At 42.6% G+C, this 18545-nt stretch overlaps 2 protein-coding genes and 1 non-coding gene across 4 annotated transcripts in view; 2 read left to right on the top strand and 1 right to left on the bottom strand.

The window, feature by feature from the left end:
- Positions 1–65, bottom strand: part of NMRK1 (nicotinamide riboside kinase 1) — a 34829-nt gene extending 34764 nt beyond the window's left edge. The window contains exon 1 of the mRNA XM_060300838.1: positions 5–65. The gene's annotated coding sequence lies outside the window, so the exon portion shown is untranslated. The remainder of the gene's footprint in view (positions 1–4) is intronic.
- Positions 66–162: 97 nt separating this feature from the next.
- OSTF1 (osteoclast stimulating factor 1) overlaps positions 163–18545 on the top strand; it is a 50277-nt gene continuing 31894 nt past the window's right edge. The window contains exon 1 of one of the 2 annotated variants that reach the window (XM_060300837.2): positions 163–580. In XM_060300837.2, coding sequence (XP_060156820.1) covers positions 547–580 — 34 coding nt within the window. In that variant the 5' untranslated portion in view covers positions 163–546. The remainder of the gene's footprint in view (positions 581–18545) is intronic. The other variant, XM_030876986.3, reaches the window with a different exon arrangement.
- On the top strand, positions 12467–12539 carry TRNAA-UGC (transfer RNA alanine (anticodon UGC)). The gene has a single exon. It is a non-coding gene; the product is annotated as a tRNA-Ala (tRNA).

Below are 18545 nucleotides of genomic sequence, written 5' to 3'. Positions count from 1 at the left end.
TTACAGTTCTGCCCAACCCTGAGCGGACGCGGCGCCCGGGTCCGGCCGGCGTTGGATGGGGCGGGATTCCGGCGAGCGTGGTTGCGCGCGCGCGCTCCTGCCCAGTCCAGCCCTTTCCCGTCCGGGGCGCGCGCGCAGCCAGGCCGGCCCCGGCGCGAGCCTGCGGCGCCCCCGTTCGGCTCCCGCTGGTTCGGCCGCCGCGCGCGCCGCCGTGCGCGCCGCCGTGCGCGCCGCCCGCGCTCCTGCAGCGGCGAAGCTGGCAGCCGGGGAGCCAATTAGCGCTCCGCGAGGCAGCGGCTACTTCCTCGTCTGCCCGGCTGCGCGCTCTGGACAGCTCTGTCGGCCGCGGGGCGGGGCGGGGCACTTCGCCGAGCTGCTCTGCCTGCCTCTGCTCGTCCGGCTTCCCGGGGTGGACGCAGGTCCTTGAAGGCGCACCACTGCAAACCAGACATAAAGAAACTCTGAGGCGCCCGGAGTGCCGGCTGGAGGGGCATTCGGTTGGCTTTTCGTGCGTGGTCTTTAGAATCAGCCGCTCCAGGAAGAGAGATGTCGAAGCCGCCACCCAAACCGGTCAAACCAGGTAAGGAAGGTGCTCGCTGGGTCCCCTGGCCGCTGCCGTGCCCTGCGCTCCCTCTGCCACTTGGCAGGGCAGATCAGGCACGTACCCGGCCCCGAGCCTCGCTTTCGATGCCATCCACCAGGGTGGGAGTTGTTAGCGTTGCTGTGTTCGCTGCAGGGGACGGATCGTTTTGGATAGCAAGAAGATTTTCGAGGAATTTTTTAAATTTGATTTTTAAAGAGGAGTCACCCTCGGCTTTGCAGCATTGTCATTCGCTGCAACTTTCCAGTCGACGTGATGGCTACGTCCCATTGAGATTTCCTGGAAGACAGGGCCATTGATCTCCCTTAGGAAAAAAAAATTAAATAAATGTCTTGAAATGGTTTTTTAGCCACTTCCTCTTTTTTTTTTTTTTTCTTTTTTCAGTGTGTGTCGCTGTCAAGTTTGAGCTCTTGACCGGCCAAAGCGAACGGGAAGTGCGCTGCTGGTAGGGTGGGGTGGGTGAATGAGTGTCCGCAAATTGACCTCGACATCTTGGGAAAAGCTTTTAGAAAGCTGTACTCGAGCTCCTGACTAGAAGAATCTAGGCTGCGGCAGAGTAATCTCAGCTATTACTATTCGGAAGTGTCACTTTATCATGCAGTACAAGCCGTTTGCCTCCGCTCCCTCAGTGAATTAGGCGAGTTAAACTGGAGAGGGTGAGCTTACTAAGTTCCTCAAGCAGCTTTCTTGGCCGATAGTCCTTGTTCATTTTTTATTCGATCCTTGGAATATTTTCTGGGACATGGAGAAAGGAGAATTTAAAAGCGACTGAGGTATTTCAGTTCAACACTGTAATAAACTCTTTCGTGCATTCATTGAGTAGGTAGTTACTGAAAACGTGGGAAATGGAAGAGAAGTGGCTCTTACATACTCTGAACTTTTTCTTCCAATCTCATGCAACTTCATTCAGTATAGCACAGGCTGAAATTTATCCATTTACATCAAATTTCGAAGTAACCTTGATTAGGAAGGAGTAATTTCAGTGATTAATTTTTTTTCTTGATTTTTCTAAACTTTAGTCAAGCACTTCAACTTTCATGATTATCCAGTTTTCTTCCTTTACCATCATACAGTGGTAGTTTCAAATCATTTTATTTGAAAATTATGTACATACTCACATATATGACATAGTCATTCACTGAGGACTTAAATTTTGCTGGGCTGGGTGTGACTTTGTTGGGACTTTGGCTCCGCTGTGAGCGATGGTGGAGAAAGGCTGGAAGTGGGCTCTTTGCTTCTTTAGATATGGAGTCTGATGAGGAATTTGCATTTTAAGTCTGTTTGTAGGACGTAGCAGCCTTTTAAACTCAGATGTAAATCAGGACCTCAAGTAACCAACAAAGAAGAGTTGTTCTTTGATAGCTAAACAGAGTACTTTATTTCAAAGAAGGTCCTGAAAAGCCGTTCATGAGGTTTTTCATCTCTAGACGTTAAGTGATGTCTGTGCTGTAGCAGGAGGGACATCAACGTGATGTGTCTGTGTGTGTTTGCTGAGGTGTGGCTTAGGGATCACACGGCCATGGCCGTGAAAGCCCGGAATACTAACCAATAAGGCCACCGAGGAACTCTCTCACAAAGACTTTTTAAAAAGAGACTTTATTCTGAGTCTTGAGGTAAAGATGGGCCAAAAGATGTTGAATGAGATTTGGACTAGAATCCTCTCATTTTAAGCACGTTTGATAACCTTCCTCTGTAGTTGGAAGCCTGATGTCTGACCTTGACCAATTCTTTTAAATGGCTTATTGATTTTGGTGGTGGAAGTAAAGTGGCATAAATATTTCGCTTGTCTTGGGAAAATAAATTAGTGGGACTTTGAAGAAGCATATGTCAGTGTTTTGGGTTCTTTCATATTTACAGTAAAAACACCATAAAACTTCAAAGATGTCTCACATATGTTGCTTATATAACACCTTTGAGAGGGAAAAGGTTTTCACCTAAAATGATCTGAAGTTTTGTATAATTTTTTCTTCTCTGAATAAATGAATTAGTTAAAGGTGAGATACGGAGTTGGCTCGAGGTGTGCACATGAATAATTCTCCTTCATAAACTTGATGCTCTGTTAATACCTGATGGCAGAATAAAGTCTGAGAAACATCTTGAAAACTCCAGAATGATGATGATGATTATAATAGTAATAGTTAACATTTATTTGGCCCTGAGTGTCAGGCACTGTGCCAAGTACTTTGTATGCTCTGTCTCATTTAATTGTTCTAATTTCCCTATGAGGTGGATCCTAATATCCCCATTTTATGGATGAAATAGGACTTAGTGAGGTTAAATAAACTCTGTAAGGTCTCAAAGCTAGGAAGTGGTTGGTTTGGCCTGGGAATGGAACAAAAGCCTTAACTGGAGTCTATGCATTTTGGGCAGAGAAACCTGTGAGGGTTCTATTAGGTTGGACCGGGTTTACTTGGGCAGCAACCTTTATTAACTTACGCAGTTGTATTATTTGCATTTGCTTTGTATAGCTCCCCTCTTTAATTGGATCTGTATTAGACTATTTGACACTTAAAATTGTTTTTTAATTTTATATTGGAGCATAGTTGATTAACAATATTTGACACTTTTTGAGAGTAGAATAGTCTCGTTTCTTTGTAACTGCACAGCAACTAAACTTTGTATGTGTGGCAGTTACATAAAAAGTCTTGATACATAATAAAGTCTTTGTCTAGAAGAAAGCAGGGGAGACTGTGATTGGGCATATCTTGTAGCTTCACATTAAATAGCAAAGGCTGGAGGCAGTGTCCATCAACACGACTTCTGGAAGTAGTGGGGTCCCCTCCCTCTTGTGTTTTCAGCATTCCCATGGTTTGACTTCAATGGGACTAAGTGATGAGCTTTTCTGACATGCCTCTGTAAGGGAGAAAAAAACTTTTCCTCTACCCCTCTTAGGTTTGATATCTAGTTACTGTGAATTAACTGAATTAAAGTAACAAAAAACCAGATTAACAGGAGGAAAAGGCATACAAGTTGAATTGATGTTTTTAATTTTATGTGTATAAGGGCTATACAGAAAAGAAGGGAAAATCCAAAGAAGTGGTTAGACTTGGACGTTTATATACCACTTTAACAAAGGGCAACACATTGTAGAGAAGTGACTAAAAGGAAAGAGACGTTGAACTTCTGGGGGAGTAAATTGTGGGAAGGTAGAGATATGGGGAAACTAATGGAAAATAAGAGTTATTTTAGTAAGGTTTGCTTATGCAGACTCATCTCTGTGCCATCTCTATCCCTGGTGATAAGGGTTCTTCTCCTCTGTCTTTAATGGGAGACCTACAGGAGGAGGATACCTTCATGGGGAATTTATGCCTTGCTTTCAGGCAGATGGGGGAGGGCTCAGAGTTCTTCCTGTGTCTGCTTTTTCTCAATTGCCTTCAACTCAAAATAATCCTTATGCCAAAGTGGCATATTTTGGGTTGATATTTTCTGATCCCCTTCACCTCATACTTCACGTCCAATGAAGACCATCGCCAAATTTGTCCTCACTTGCTTAATGGCCGGGGGAAGCAAAATACATGGGGGTGAGGAGAGGAAGAGAGAGAGGGGGCAGACGCACCCTTTTAGTGGGCTGATGTGAACTATTAAGTCAAAATTCTCTATTGACTTGTCATTCATATTTCAATAAAGCTGGGGAAAAAAGATTCTCTATCAGATAAATTAAGGGACTTTGGGAAAAGAGTTTCAGACACCAGTATGGAAAGAGATTTCTGATTCTTACTGCATGGTACTCTATTGTATTTATTTAAACCAGACCCATATTAAAATGTGCTTCGATTGTTTCCACTCTTTTGTTATAACAAATAGTGTTACAACAACCTTGTTGCTTACCTGTGTGAGTATATCCACAGGACAAAGTCCTGGCAGTGGCATTGTTGTGTCAGAGGGTATGTGCATTGCCATATTCACAGACATTTCCAAAATGCTCTCCAAAGAGGTTGTACTAATATACTTTCCTACCAAAAATGTGTGAGCACGCCTTACATGGAAAAATTACAATGCACGTGATAGGAGATATTATCAAAGTGTGGTCAGAGGTCTAGGAAGTACAAGGCAAGGAGCTTGAGGAAGCCGAAAAGGTGTCACAGAAGAGGGGAAAATTAAGCAGGGTCTTGAATGCTGAGTGAGAATTTGGTAGGCAGAAAAGAGGGAAAAGTCGTTTGACGTGGACAGAAATGAAATAACTTGGCATGACGTCCTGCCCACGTTTGATTGACTGCGTAGGAGCTGAGCTTCTCTCACAGAAGCCGGGGGATTTGGTGTGGAACTGTGAACCAGAGAAATTTGTTCTGAATTAAAGAGAAAGCCGTTTGCCTAGCGTAGCAGGTTGTGGAAAACAGTATCGCTCCACACAGAAAGCAAGCATTGGAACGTCCACACGTGAGCCGTCTACTCATGTGCTTCTCTGTTTGTTAGAGTGTTAACAAGAGCTGTGGGTGGTAGTTTGCAGAAATGAGTTAAAGAGGGCCACAGCTTCAGCTCACTTACACAAGTTACTGGTGGGACTGCTGAGGCCACCTCCTTTTTATTAGTTCTTCCCAGTTGTTTCCCACTCACTGTTTGAGTATCTGTAGAATTTTTAGAAAGTTACAAGGCAAATCCCTCAACCTACTCTCAGGGTAAGAGTTAGGGGAGAGTTTTGTATTTGTGCATTTTGATTAGCATGTTCGACTTGTTAGCATTCCTTAGAATTTGATAAATTACCTCGGTTTTATATTCTTGGAAGGAAAGAATGTACCCATTCTTTTCTTTTTTTGTACCCCCTGTGGACATGAATTTATTAGAGGAGCCAGGTCAGAGTGGGTACAAGTTGCAGGTTGAGAGGAAGGGGCAGGGGGCATGGGCAGCCCTGCCAGCCTGAAGCCAAGAAGACAGGAGGCCGGAGGGGGCACAGCCAGTAGAGCACTGAGTCAGCAGGCGAGCAGACAGGCTGTTCTTCACCCTCCAAGTGTCAGGGCCGACGGCAGAGCAGCAGCTTCGAGAGGGTGTGGAGAGCGTAGGTGCCTGGCTCCAGTTGCGGCTAGGTGGGCAGGACGGTGAGGAAGCCCCCCACCCCAGGGGTCTTCAGCCACTGAGAGACAAGCTTGGGAGGGAGGGCGGTGCCACTCAGGGTTTTGGGAAGGGCACTTGGGTAAGACGGGCAAAAGGTGGAGGTGGTGGCTGTAGCAGGAGGGCAAGCCACAGAGGGGACAGTGGGATGGCGAGAGGCTGGGGGTCCCGGGGTTGGGGGGAGGGATCTGAGGGTTCCTTCCCAGTCTGGTGCTCCTGTTTCCCAGGGAACCTAAAAGCAATTTAAATTCAAATTCAGGAAGACCCTAGAGATGGATCTAGGGTCTCTAGACCAAGTTGATTCTCTTGCTGGAGGGTCTGCCTCCAGCCTCTCACAATGATCTGAAAGCAGCCCTAGAGAGTCTTTCTGGCATCCCCTCACTCCAGGGATTTTGGTAGGTTCTGAGAAACTCATGGGTTCTATTTCAGGATTCTCTCGTCTGTGAGGAAAGGCTTGATTCAACTCACTTGTATGAGACAAGGAAATTACTTCCACCTGGAGAGTGTTCTGGAGTGGCTGTTATCTTCTTGGAATTGCTTGACCCAATCCATGCTTAGGGGGAGGACCCCTCCAATTCCAGATCTCTGAGCCTAGATGAGGGCAGCTAGAGGCTGAGAGGAGCTCCTCCAGGCTTTTGGCACAGTTGGCAGGTATCTCAAGGCTCCAGATTTGGAAGATTCCAGAGTCTCATATTTCCTTTCTTGGAAACCAGACTCTTAGAACTATCTCTAAAATGTTGCCTATCCATGTTTACAGGGTTTGGGGGCTGCTTTTTGGGCCCATTGTTTTGATGAGTCAGTGCAAGTTTGTTGACAGTAGCCCTGGGAGGACCTAAACTGGTTTTTCAGGCAAAGAAACTGGCTGGCAAACATAGCAACAGACACCATTCCCTCCAAAGTTCGTTTCTGAACGGTATACCAAACCGGAGATAGTTTTCGACGTTGTTTTTCTGTTGAGGAGTAAATCATTCTCTGTTATTCGTCTGTACTCAGGTTCTAAATCTAAGACACCCAAGCAGCTGCTAACCACAGCCTGGGCCTACGTTAAGCAGAGCCGTGAAGTGGGAGTCAACTGCTTAGGGTGACTGCCCACTTCCTCTTTCAGGGAGTCTGTCCCATCCATAGGGCTGCTTCTAGTTCTTGCCTAACACCTTGCCACTCTTGAGGGCCAATTCTATACCTAAATATTGGGTCTCTAAATGGTCCCTAGGACTTGACACTGGTTTAGTAGGAGCTCTGTTCTCCATAATGGGTTCCTGCCCATTTCCTGATTCGTGGTTGGTACTGGGTCTCTCTGATGTTTTGACATCTAGCCAGGCACTCTCTTATTAACTGGCCCTGGGATATCTGCTGCCCTGAACCCTTGTCATTAGCTTGCTTGGACACGTGCTCCATGTCGTACGGCCCTTTGGCTAACGCACCCGTGCCTTTCCAATATGCTGTGACCTTAGGATTGGCATCGGTCTGTGTCTGCTCTTAGATGGATTTCCCCTGGGGCACCCATCCTTCAGACCTAACCTTTGGCACACCTGAATGCCGTAGCCAGTTGTTGTTGGAGCTCTGATTTTGGTACCTCTGGGACCAGGGCCACATGCCCAGAGAGCCTTATAATATCCCACTCAGGACCATTCTGGTTTTCGTTTCTGGCATCACCTGGAACTTGGTTTCCTCTTGTCTTAGTTCCACGGGCCTCTGAGAATAAACTCACTGCTTCACATCTGATGAGTAAATTCACCTGCAGTATTAAACCAATCATTGATTTATCAAAATCCCCTTCCCCAATGTGCTTACATTAAAAAATAAGCTATAAGTAAGATTTCTGAGACAGAAATTCGCTTTTCAAATGAACTAGCCTTTAGTAATAGGAATTTAAGCATAAAGATGGGCTAATTAGGGCAGATATTCTAGAACCAAGCTGTGATCTGGAGGAGAGGGATGCAGTATATAGTAATGGGAAATGGACATTAGTTTTGGGGTGAAGTTCTGGTCCCAGTTTTTTTTTTTTTATTAACTTGCTAGGTCACTTTGATAAGCAGTCCCTAGACTACTCTGGGCCTCAGTTTTTCATTTGATTCTAAATCTGATTCTGAATTTTTATTGCCTTAGGCTGACTTTTCAGATAATTCCCCAAGTTTCTACATGATTTCATCCTGTGCTTTTTATAGAGGCCCTGGACATTTTCGATAAGCCCTACCCATCTTCCTGCTACTATCAGTGTTCAGTGCCACGTGAATGCAAACATGGAGGAATTAAATACTTTTTAAAGGCAGTTCATAAATCCAGATTTCTATGAGAGAGAGAAAAGAGAGAGAAGGATGGGAAGTGGGTTAGGGTGGGGACATAATGTATTCTTAATTAGGTCTGATCTGATTTCATTTAGGTCTCTGGCTACACAGGGCAGTGGAGTTTTGGGTTTGTTTTTTTTTTTTTTTTTGCAGCTGCCTAGAAGGCAACGTTGGGATGGCTCTGCAGAAATGTGTCTGGGGTCTGCATGCACGGATTCCAGTAAGACCCTCGCAAAATGTAGCCATCATGTGGACGTTTGTGTTTGGAAAATGTATGACATTAATTATAACTCAATAATATCAGCTCCATAGATTTGAGATCTAAGAATATATCTTCGGCTAGTTTTGTTTTTTGTTTTTTTGGGCTGCGTTGGGTCTTCATTGCTGCGCACAGGCTTTGTCTAGTTGTGCTGAGGGGGGCCTACTCTTCGTTGTGGTGCGTGGGCTTCTTGTGGTGGCTTCTCTTGTTGCAGAGCACGGGCTCTAGGTGCGCGGGCTTCAGTAGTTGTGGCATGCAGCCTCAGTAGTTGTGGCTCACAGGCTCTAGAGGGCAGGCTCAGTAGTTGTGGCACTACTTTGCTTTGCGGCATGTGAGATCTTCCTGGACCAGGGCTTGAACCCATGTCCCCTGCATTGGCAGGCCGATTCTTGACCGCTGCACCACCAGGGAAGCCCTTTGGCTAGTTTTTAGAAATTAATTCTCTGTGTAAAATACTGTTCAGAATCCCCTTTTCTCCTTGTTTTTTTTGTTCCTGTCTTTATTGGAGGTGATAGTTTTAAGCCATGAATTCAAGTTCAGACCTCGCCGTATAGAAATTCTCACATTTCATTCCAGGAAGGAGGGTTTTCAGTGCTTCTCTCTAAAAGAGGATTGACAGTCTTCCTCTAAGAGAGTGGTTCTCAGCCCACCCATCGCTCTGTCAGTTATGTAGATCTGACACAAGAAACCAACTTTTTAAAGAAAATAACATTTACATGCTTACAGGGCTTCTGATATAATGACAGTGTTAATAACATAGAATTGTACTGATGAGAATAAGTTTTATTGCTATAACTTTAGAACTCACACACAAAAAATTTGTTTCATAGTTAAAAATTATTATAGTGCTCTTGAGTGTTAATAACATAGAATTGTACTGATGGGAATAAGTTTTATTGCTATAACTTTAGAACTCACACACAAAAAATTTGTTTCATAGTTAAAAATTATTATAGTGCTCTTGAGTGTTAATTTTCCACTAAACATCTTTAAGACTATAGGTAAAGAACTTCAGTTTGTTAGGACAGATGACAAGAGAAGGCGGGGTACTTCTGCATCTGGACGGTGGGTACTGAAGGAGGGCAAATTCCTAGTAATTATTATGAAAGCCTGCAATTTGGATGACCGTTGCATATTGGTGGAAAGCCACTGCCCTAGAGAGCGTGGAGTTTTCCCTCTTCTGTCCCTGTGGGCAGAGAGGTTATTTTCACTGTCTACCCATCCACAATTGTAAACAGCGAATAGTTCTGCAAGCTCAAGGGAAGGGACCAGCAGTACTCCTAGAAGTTTAAGAACAAATTCCAATGTTTCAATACTTTGCCTTCCCCCATGACCGTGTGTTAATAAAAAAGAGACGTGATCTTCTGGGCATCCATTAATGAAAAAGAGTTAAGAAAAAGTCCAGAGCAATTTGCAGTCTCAGGAGTAGTTGTGAAAGGTGCCTTGGGCCTTCTAGTGGCTGAGGTTAGTCACTGAAAGCAAGTGTAGAACCCTCAGGAATGTTATCACAGCTCCTGCCCAAGGCCTTGAGTAGAAAGGAGATTTTCATAAGAATGGTCCGGTAATTATTACCCTATGTTAATTATAACCCCAGAAAACTAGAGCTTTTTGTTTGTCTCTCTGTAGCCTTGTCCTTCTCTAGGGGAAATCCTAAGGACTCCCTTCTCTCTTCCTCTGTTCCTCCTCCCAACGGCTGATCTGGTTTGGGAAAATACCTGAACATTTCTTGGGGTTAAGATTCTCCCCTGACCTTTTCCAGGAGTCACTTGGTCTCTTTGGGTCTTCCCAGACCTTCCAGCTGTAGCCCCTCCTTTCCATAGACAATCTTGACTTTCAGGACCAGGTGAGTTGGGCAGAGGAACTCATCACCTAGGGCATCCCCTTGCCAGGGCTGAGTCTTCAACAATGCCAGGTCTGGCCCTGGAATGGCCGATGGGCGTAGTTCCACTAGAGGTGTCATGTCCAACGTTTTTGGGGCCACTGGGCAAGGCTCACCACTTTCATGCCAGGAACGTGACCCTTTGGAATACTTCATAAACCTTTTGAAGGAGCACTGTTGTGTGACTTGAGAAAGGATGCAATTAGGGAAACAATTTCCAGTTTAAAAGCTGTTGTCTTAGTGAGTAGATGATCTTAGAAGGAATGAATGTCTTAGACATCTTGTTGGTTTCCTATAGATGGCCTCTCTGAATTCACTTTCCTGGTTTTGGTTCTGTTATAATTTTGGATAGGGACTTTTTTTTTTTAACATCTTTATTGGAGTATAACTGCTTTACAATGGTGTGTTAGTTTCTGCTTTAAAACAAAGTGAATCAGCTATGCATATACATATATCCTCATATCTCCTCCTTCTTGGGTCTCCCTCCCATCCTTCCTATCCCACCCCTCTAGGTGGTCACAAAGCACCAAGCTGATCTCCCTGTGCTATGTGGCTGCTTCCCACTAGCTATCTATTTTACATTTGCTAGTGTATATAAGTCCATGCCACTCTCTCACTTCATCCCAGCTTACCCTTTCCCCTCCCCTTATCCTCAAGTCCATTCTCTACATCTGCGTCTGTCTTTATTCCTGTCCTGCCCCTAGGTTCTTAAGAACCATTTTTTTTTTTTAGATTCCATATATATGTGTTAACATACAGTATTTGTTTTTCTCTTTCTGACTTACTTCACTCTGTCTGACAGACTCTAGGTAACCATCCACCTCACTGCAAATAACTCAATTTAGTTTCTTTTTATGGCTGAGTAATATTCCATTGTATATATGTGTCACATCTTCTTTATCCATTCATCTGTCGATGGACACTTTGGTTGCTTCCACGTCCTGGCTATTATAAATAGTGCTGCAATGGACATTGTGGTACATGACTCTTTTTGAATTATGGTTTTCTCAGGGTATATGCCCAGTAGTGGGATTGCTGGGTTGTATGGTAGTTCTATTTTTAGTTTTTTACGGAACCTCCATACTGTTCTCCATAGTGGCTGTATCAATTTACATTCTCACCAACAGTGCAAGACGGTTCCCTTCCCTCCACACCCACTCCAGCATTTATTGTTTGTGGTGGATAGGGACTTTTTCAGAGTCTCTCATATGTGCTGCAGAAGAAAATTTTAATTCTTTTTCTGAACTGAGAGGGGCTCAGTTTCAAGGTTATTGCTTATTCTTTGCCATCTAATTACTTTTTCCTGTTGTGTTTGATAATATTTTTCACACATCCAGAGTTTGTATTATTATACAAGAGTTCTAGGATTAACTAGAAATAGTAAAATGCTCTCGCTACAGATTTGACCCCTGTGTGTCCATCCGGTAAGCATGAAGTGAGTACTTTACTTAAGCTCTGTTCTATATCTCTAGAGATTCTCTTATTCTTCCTTTAGATACAGTGTATATCTTTGTCCCTATATCAGGTTTTAAAGGGGTTCTGCTTGAAATAAAGGAAACATTTTTATCATCATGTTATCTTGCTAGCGTGTGTCTTTATAGAGGGCTAAAACCATTTTTGTTGCTGTTTTTGCAAATTTTTATTTCCCATGTGCTAATTCCCAAGGAATTAGTCATTCATGAAGTCTGAAGTTTAAGCTTGTCCATTTATTATTTGCTCAAATTAAAAAAAAAATCTCTTGAAATAAAATAATTTCCAAGGCCATTTTTTAATATATTCTGAGAATATTTTATTATTGCAAGGAGTACCAGATATCTAAATCTGAAAAATTTCCATATGGTCTCTAAACACTGGTTACACACATCCATACAGTAAATGTAAGGATAAGTATTTTTGGTGAAAAATTTTTGGGGTGTGTGTGTGTGTGTGTGTGTGTGTGTGTGTGTGTGTTTCCTTGGTCCTGATGTGCAAAATATTTCTTAATGTGGGTATCAGAAAAATTTGAGAAATCTCTAGCCCATCTGTGCTCTGGTCCCCAGCCTAATCTCTCACCATTTCTCCTGCCAGGCTTCAGGCACATTGATCTACGTGACATTCCTAGGCCACCCTTTCTGGCCTCCAGCCCCTCTGTCTGTATACTGCTCTGTTTCCCAGGTCTGCCCTACCCTGTCGTCTGCCTCTCTTTGCCACTCCTGTCATTTTTCCAAAAACAAAGTGTGTGCCCTCTCCCATACAGCCAGCACTGACCTAAGAGTTTACCCACTGTCTGTGTTGCTTACATGATCCCTGTATTCTCATTTTTGTGAGCATACTTGGCATTACAGTTGCTTGTCTTTCCACCAATTCTTTTTCTTAGTAGTGAGATCAGAGAGTCAAAGAGGACAAAGGAGGGGAATTCCCTGGTGGTCCAGTGGTTAGGACTCCATGCTCTGCTTGCTGAGGGCCCAGGTTCGATCCCTGGTTGGGGAACTAAAATCCCACAAGCCGTGCGGTGTGGCCAAAAAAAAGAAAAGGACTCATGTTAATAAATACTCTGCCGATAAATAAAGTACACGTAATTTTTAGGTTGTCCTTCAATAGGGCATTAAAAGAGACCATGTTTTCCTGGTTATGTATGGGATTTGTATTCTTTGTAGACAATTAAGAAAATAGAGAAGAAAATAAACATGACTCATAGTTCTACCACCCAGAGATTACATTGTGTTGTTTCCTCCCAGTTTTTCTTCTGTGAATATCTTTATATTACATAGCTGATTGTATGTATAAATTACCACCAGTGATATGATATTTACATAACATAAGCATATCCCCCAAAGCTAATTTTTTTAAAGATCATGATAAATCCCTTTTTTTTTTTTTTGCGGTACGCGGGCCTCTCACTGCTGCGGCCACTCCGGTTGCGGAGCACAGGCTCCGGACGCACAGGCTCAGCGGCCATGGTTCAGGGGCCCAGCTGCTCCGTGGCATGTGGGATCTTCCCGGACCGGGGCACGAACCCGTGTCCCCTGCATCGGCAGGCGGACTCTCAACCAATGCGCCACCAGGGAAGCCCCCATAAATCCTTTTTTTATTATTATTGTGGTAACCTGTATAACAACATATGTATGCATTTACATGTTCATGCATTTCTGTAATTCTATATTCATTGCTGTTATGGACTGAATGTTTATGCCCCCCCAAAATTCATGTATTGAAGTCCTAACCCCCAGTGTGATGGGGATGGGGCCTTGGGGAAGTAATTAAGGTTAGATTGGGTCATGAGGGTGGGGCCCACATGATGGGATTAGTGTTTTTGTAAGATGAGGAAGAGAGATCTCTTTATCTGTGCCTGTACAGAGGAAAGGCCATGTGAGCACACAGTGAGAAGGCAGCCATCTGCCAGCCAGGAAGAGTGCTCTCACCAGTACCCAAATTGACCAGCACCTTGATCCTGGACTTCCTAGCCTCTAGAACTGTGAGAAGTAAATGTTTGCTGCGTAAGCACCCAGTCTATAGTATTTTGTTGAGGAAGCTTGAGCTGACTGAGGACAATGACTATAGGTTTCAAAAATGACAACTTAAAACTCTCATTGAATTTTTTTTTTTTTTTTTTTTTTTTTTTGCTGTACGCGGGCCTCTCACTGTTGTGGCCTCTCCCGTTGCGGAGCACAGGCTCCGGACGTGCAGGCTCAGCGGCCATGGCTCGTGGGCCCAGCCGCTCCGTGGCATATGGGATCCTCCCGGACCCGGGCATGAACCTGTGTGCCCTGCATCGGCAGGCAGACTCTCAACCATTGCGCCACCAGGGAAGCCCCCCACTGAATTTTTTAATAGCCACTAAGGGATATAATATTAGATGTTATGCTTTGTTTGCTTAACAAAAGCATTTCAGTTTCTCTGTGGGGGTCTTGTGAATGATAAATTATCTAATATACAGGATACATAGGGTATATATATAATATAGGATATATATATCGAATATACAGGATATATGTAATATATAGGGTTTTGATAAGGCCATCTTGCCAGTGAAGATAAAAACTCAAGGAATAAGGAATAAGATAAAAACGTATAGTAATTAATAAAAGCTAACACTTATGGGCACATGCAATACCTCAGGAACTGCACTCAGTACTTTACATGTATACGTTTGTTTAAACCCCTTTAATCCCGTGTGCCAGCATGAACAGCTCAGATCTTTTGGAGTCACATCCAGAGTGTTTAGAGCATGAGCCCTGGAGCCAGACAGCATGGGTTTAAACCTCATCTCTGCCGCTTCCTAGCTGTGTAGACCTGGACTAGTTACCCCTTCTAACCTCCGTTTCCTCAGCTGTAACATAGTCTTAATAAAGTATTTATGTCCCAGGATTGTTTTGAGGATTAAAAGAGTTGCTGCAAGTCAGCACTTTGCACGGTGTCTGGTCCGTGGTAAGTGTCCCATAAATGTGAGCTTAAATGGGTCATTCCCTTTTAGATTAGAGGTTCCAGTGTTAGGGAATTTTCTATTTCAATCTTGGATGTATGCACTCATTTCCCCTAGGACGAGGACGAGCCCCAGACTGCTTGCGGGGCCAGTGAGAGGCAGGCCCAACAGCTCCTCAGCCTGTGACATATGCTTCTTTGGTCTGACTTGTCCTTCACAGGAAAATGGGGACCATGGGATAGAGGGCAGCAGACTTTTTCTGTAAAGGTACTGATAGTAAATATTTTAGGCTTTGTGGGCCACAGATGGTCTCTGTTATAACCACTCAACCCTGCCATTGGAATGGGGAAGCAGCCGTAGAGGATACACAAATATTGGCTCCGTTCCAGAAAACCTTTATTTATGGACACAGCAGTTTGAATTTCAGATAATTTTCATATGTCATGAAATATTTTTTCGATCCTCCCTCCCCCGCTCCCTCCCAACCATTTAAAAATGTAAAGCCATTCTTTTTTTTTTTAATCTTTATTGGAGTATAATTGCTTCAAAATACTGTGTTAGTTTCTGTTGTACAACAAAGTGAATCAGCCATATGCATACACATGTCCCCATTCTTAATTCTTAGCTCACAGGTTGTACAGAAACAGGCGTTGCTGTCATGAGTCAGCCCTCAGACTCATCTTGCCCTTTTGCAGAAGGTGCTGTGGCCTTTTTTCTTTAAATTCCAAGGACTGAAATAAATAGTTTTCTTCCATTCTTCCTCCCCGGTCTCCTTTTCAAACTGATGCTGGAAGCACGGTGTCTAGAGATGAAGGGTTTTACAGGCCATTGCTCTTTTGTCTAATTTTTAACCAGTCAAGACATGGTTGGCAGTGAGCTTGTCTTTTGAAATTTTGAACCCTGCTCTTACGGACTTCTGTGTTATACCGCAGAGAAGAAATAAAAATAACCAGCAGATATGGCCCCTCAAGATGTGAAAGTAACCAGCTTTGCCGAAAGGCACTGCAAAGTATAAAGCAAAGGAAAAAATGGATAAGAAAGGCACACTGTTAATAAACAGAACCCTCTTGTCAGAAAACACACTGCCTACTGTTTTTAATGAGTCTGCCATTCCTGCAGCTGCAGTCAAGACACGTTTCAAATTCTTTAGTGTTTTTTTTTTCCCCCTTTGGATTGCATAGGGTGGAAGCAGGGGAGAGGTGGTAGTGGAGTAAGGAGAGATGAAAACATGACGTTCATAGTCTTTTTTGTTAGTTATAGCCTTTAAAGGTATATGCAAATAGAGTTCGTTGGATTTGATTTAATTCATCCAAGAATATAAGTATGAGGGAAGAAACTTATTCTTTACATTGGAAACTCTTGGACATTGCTCTACTCACATGATGATTTTCTTTGCAAGAAAAACATTTATTTTTCAAGAGCACTGGGCTTTTGTGGACTGACAAATAGAGGTCGTCACCCTGAAGCCTGTTCTGAACTGACCACCTCATTTATGGGCGTTGGAATCCACAAAGCCCAGGGGAGCCCCGTGTTGGCCTAACAGCACAGCTGTTTCCTTTCACCCCAGCAATAGAAATGATGACCTTGACTCTTGGATACTATCACATAGACTCCTTCTTTTTTGTTTTTGAGCAGAAAACATCCTGTTTCATCATGCTTGTTTAATAGAATAATTTAAATATGCCTCGTAGATATAACATTAATACTTTTACTTACCCTGAGACACATTTTTTTATACCCACAGGATATAAATTAAGATTAATACTCCCTGCATTTGCTTAGATAAATGTGAGAAATATATGTACATAGTAAATTCTTATTTTTCTATATTTTTTCCTTGTTCAAATAATTCCCTTCCTCATCTCTCTTTTTGATTGGTTATAATTATCTAAAATTGGTTATAATATCTTCTTTTGGGGGTGATAGGAGAATATTATATTTTATATGCTGGCTGAATTTTGAGATTCATAAAGTAGAAGAATATTACCCATTCTTTAGAGTCCTGTAGCAAATTTCTAACTTGATCAGATGGTCTAGAGCAGTGGCTTTCAAACTTTTTTTGACCTTGACCTCCAATAAGAAATATATATGTTTTACTTCATGACCTGGTACATTCAAAAATACACACACACACACACACACACACACACACACGAGCATAGGGGTACACAGAAGTTTACCTTCCCCTCATATTTCTTCCAAAGTCTGCCATTCAGCTTTGGATGACTGACCAAATGATGGAATGCCTACTTCAGTGTCAGTTTTGGCACACCAAGACTTGTACTTGATCAAGGATTGTAGATTGCATAGGTATCCCTTATGCCATGCCAGTGATGCAAACGGCATGCCATTTGGATTTACTGTTTTCTTAATATTCACTTTGAAAGATAGGTACATACTCTAAATGTAACTTAATTCAAATGGCCTCTTTGTACTTTATATATGAAAATTCCCTCAGTCAACTGAAAGTATAAATGTACATTTTTTATTGGAGAATAAAATATTGTGATAATTAATGATGATTGTGAGGCTATGAGTTTTATATGTCCAAATGTTATTATATAAATAGTAAAAATCATAGGTGTGGATTGACAGTGTTGAGAGAATACAGTCCCTAATAATTTGGGGGAAACGGTTGTCTCCTTTGTGGGATTGCTTTCAATGAAATTGCATCACCAGCATTGAGCAAATCTTCAAGCCCGGGAGATGAAGAGGAGGTAAGTCTTGACTTCAGTCAGTTTCTATTAGGGAGGAAGGACAGCTTACTAACTTGGTGGCAAAATCATCATCAGAAACAGCTACACTGGCAGAAGTAGCACCATAATATCTTGCTTTTACACAGACCTCATTTTAAAGAGAACATTTATTTAGTTTTGCAGAAGTTTTATCAGGCTGCAGTTGACAGTGCTGAGGAATTATGGTTCCTGCCCTTTTATATCAAACTTTAAATATGGTTCTGCCAGGATTTTTAATAATAAAATTGTAATCATAATTAATTTTTGAATAAAATTTCAGATTTATTCTTCTTTCCCAGTAGTTCATTCTGTAAAGGCAACATTTAGCTTTGGCAAATGTTGATTTTAATATTTGGCCATTTGGCATTATGCCAAAGTGTGTATTTGGTAAATTTCTAAAATAAACATTCATTTCTGCATCCATCTGTCCAGTCCTCCTAGTGAAACAAAAGTTTCACAAAGCCATAATTATTTCTATTATTTACAGTACTCTGGTCTTTTCTGTTTTATTTAATATTTTTAAAAGCCACTAAATTAGTTTTACCATCTACTAATATGTCATGATCTAGAGTTTAAAAATGTTGAGACTCACTGTACTCTGGGGATAGTGACATTGTCTGGGAGGGGTCATTTTTGTATGCAAAATAAGGATGGTTTTCTTCCTCAGAAATGCATTTAAGATCTCAAAGACATGTTAAGACATAAAAAATGAATTAATGCTACTGCCAAGTAATTTTCTATAGTGGTTGTACCAGTTTACACACCTACTGGTAATGTCTGAGAATTCCAGTTGTTCCATATCCTTCTTAACACTTAGCGTTGTCAGTGTTTCGGGGTTTAACTATCATAGTGGGTGTGTAGTAGTTATCATAGCCATTTTAAATGAAGTCCATCTAAAATGTCTCATGCCTCCCAACATTTTTCAGCAGAATGTAAATGAAATAGTCGGTCTGTTACAGATGACTAAGTTCTGATGTTTTGAATAGTCATTCTTCTTGCCATTTATGGTATGTCTATCCATTGTGGTGAGCAGTCTGCTTTTAATGCTGTCCTAGTGGCTCACTCTAGAAGCTTTTCCTCCACTCTTCCACCAACAGAGAATAAAGTAGATTAGAAATTGTATGTTTGAGTTTGGAAGCCCCAAGTCCTTCTATGTGCTACTTCAGGGCCTTAGTGCTGCAACAATACATATTCTTTTTGCAGACCTCAGAAACAGCAAATTCTCTTACTCGTTGCCTGTTCGAGACCCCATCCCAGATCCCCTTCCCTCTATCAGCCTCAACTGCTATGGACAAGGATTAGTTTATTGAAGTCGGGGGTGAGGGGAGGTTGGGAGGT

Source organism: Globicephala melas, chromosome 6 (assembly GCF_963455315.2).
Source record: "Globicephala melas chromosome 6, mGloMel1.2, whole genome shotgun sequence".
Classification (NCBI taxonomy): Eukaryota; Metazoa; Chordata; class Mammalia; order Artiodactyla; family Delphinidae; genus Globicephala; species Globicephala melas.
Note: the sequence above shows the minus strand (reverse complement) of the source record. Positions and strands in the feature narration are given on the sequence as shown.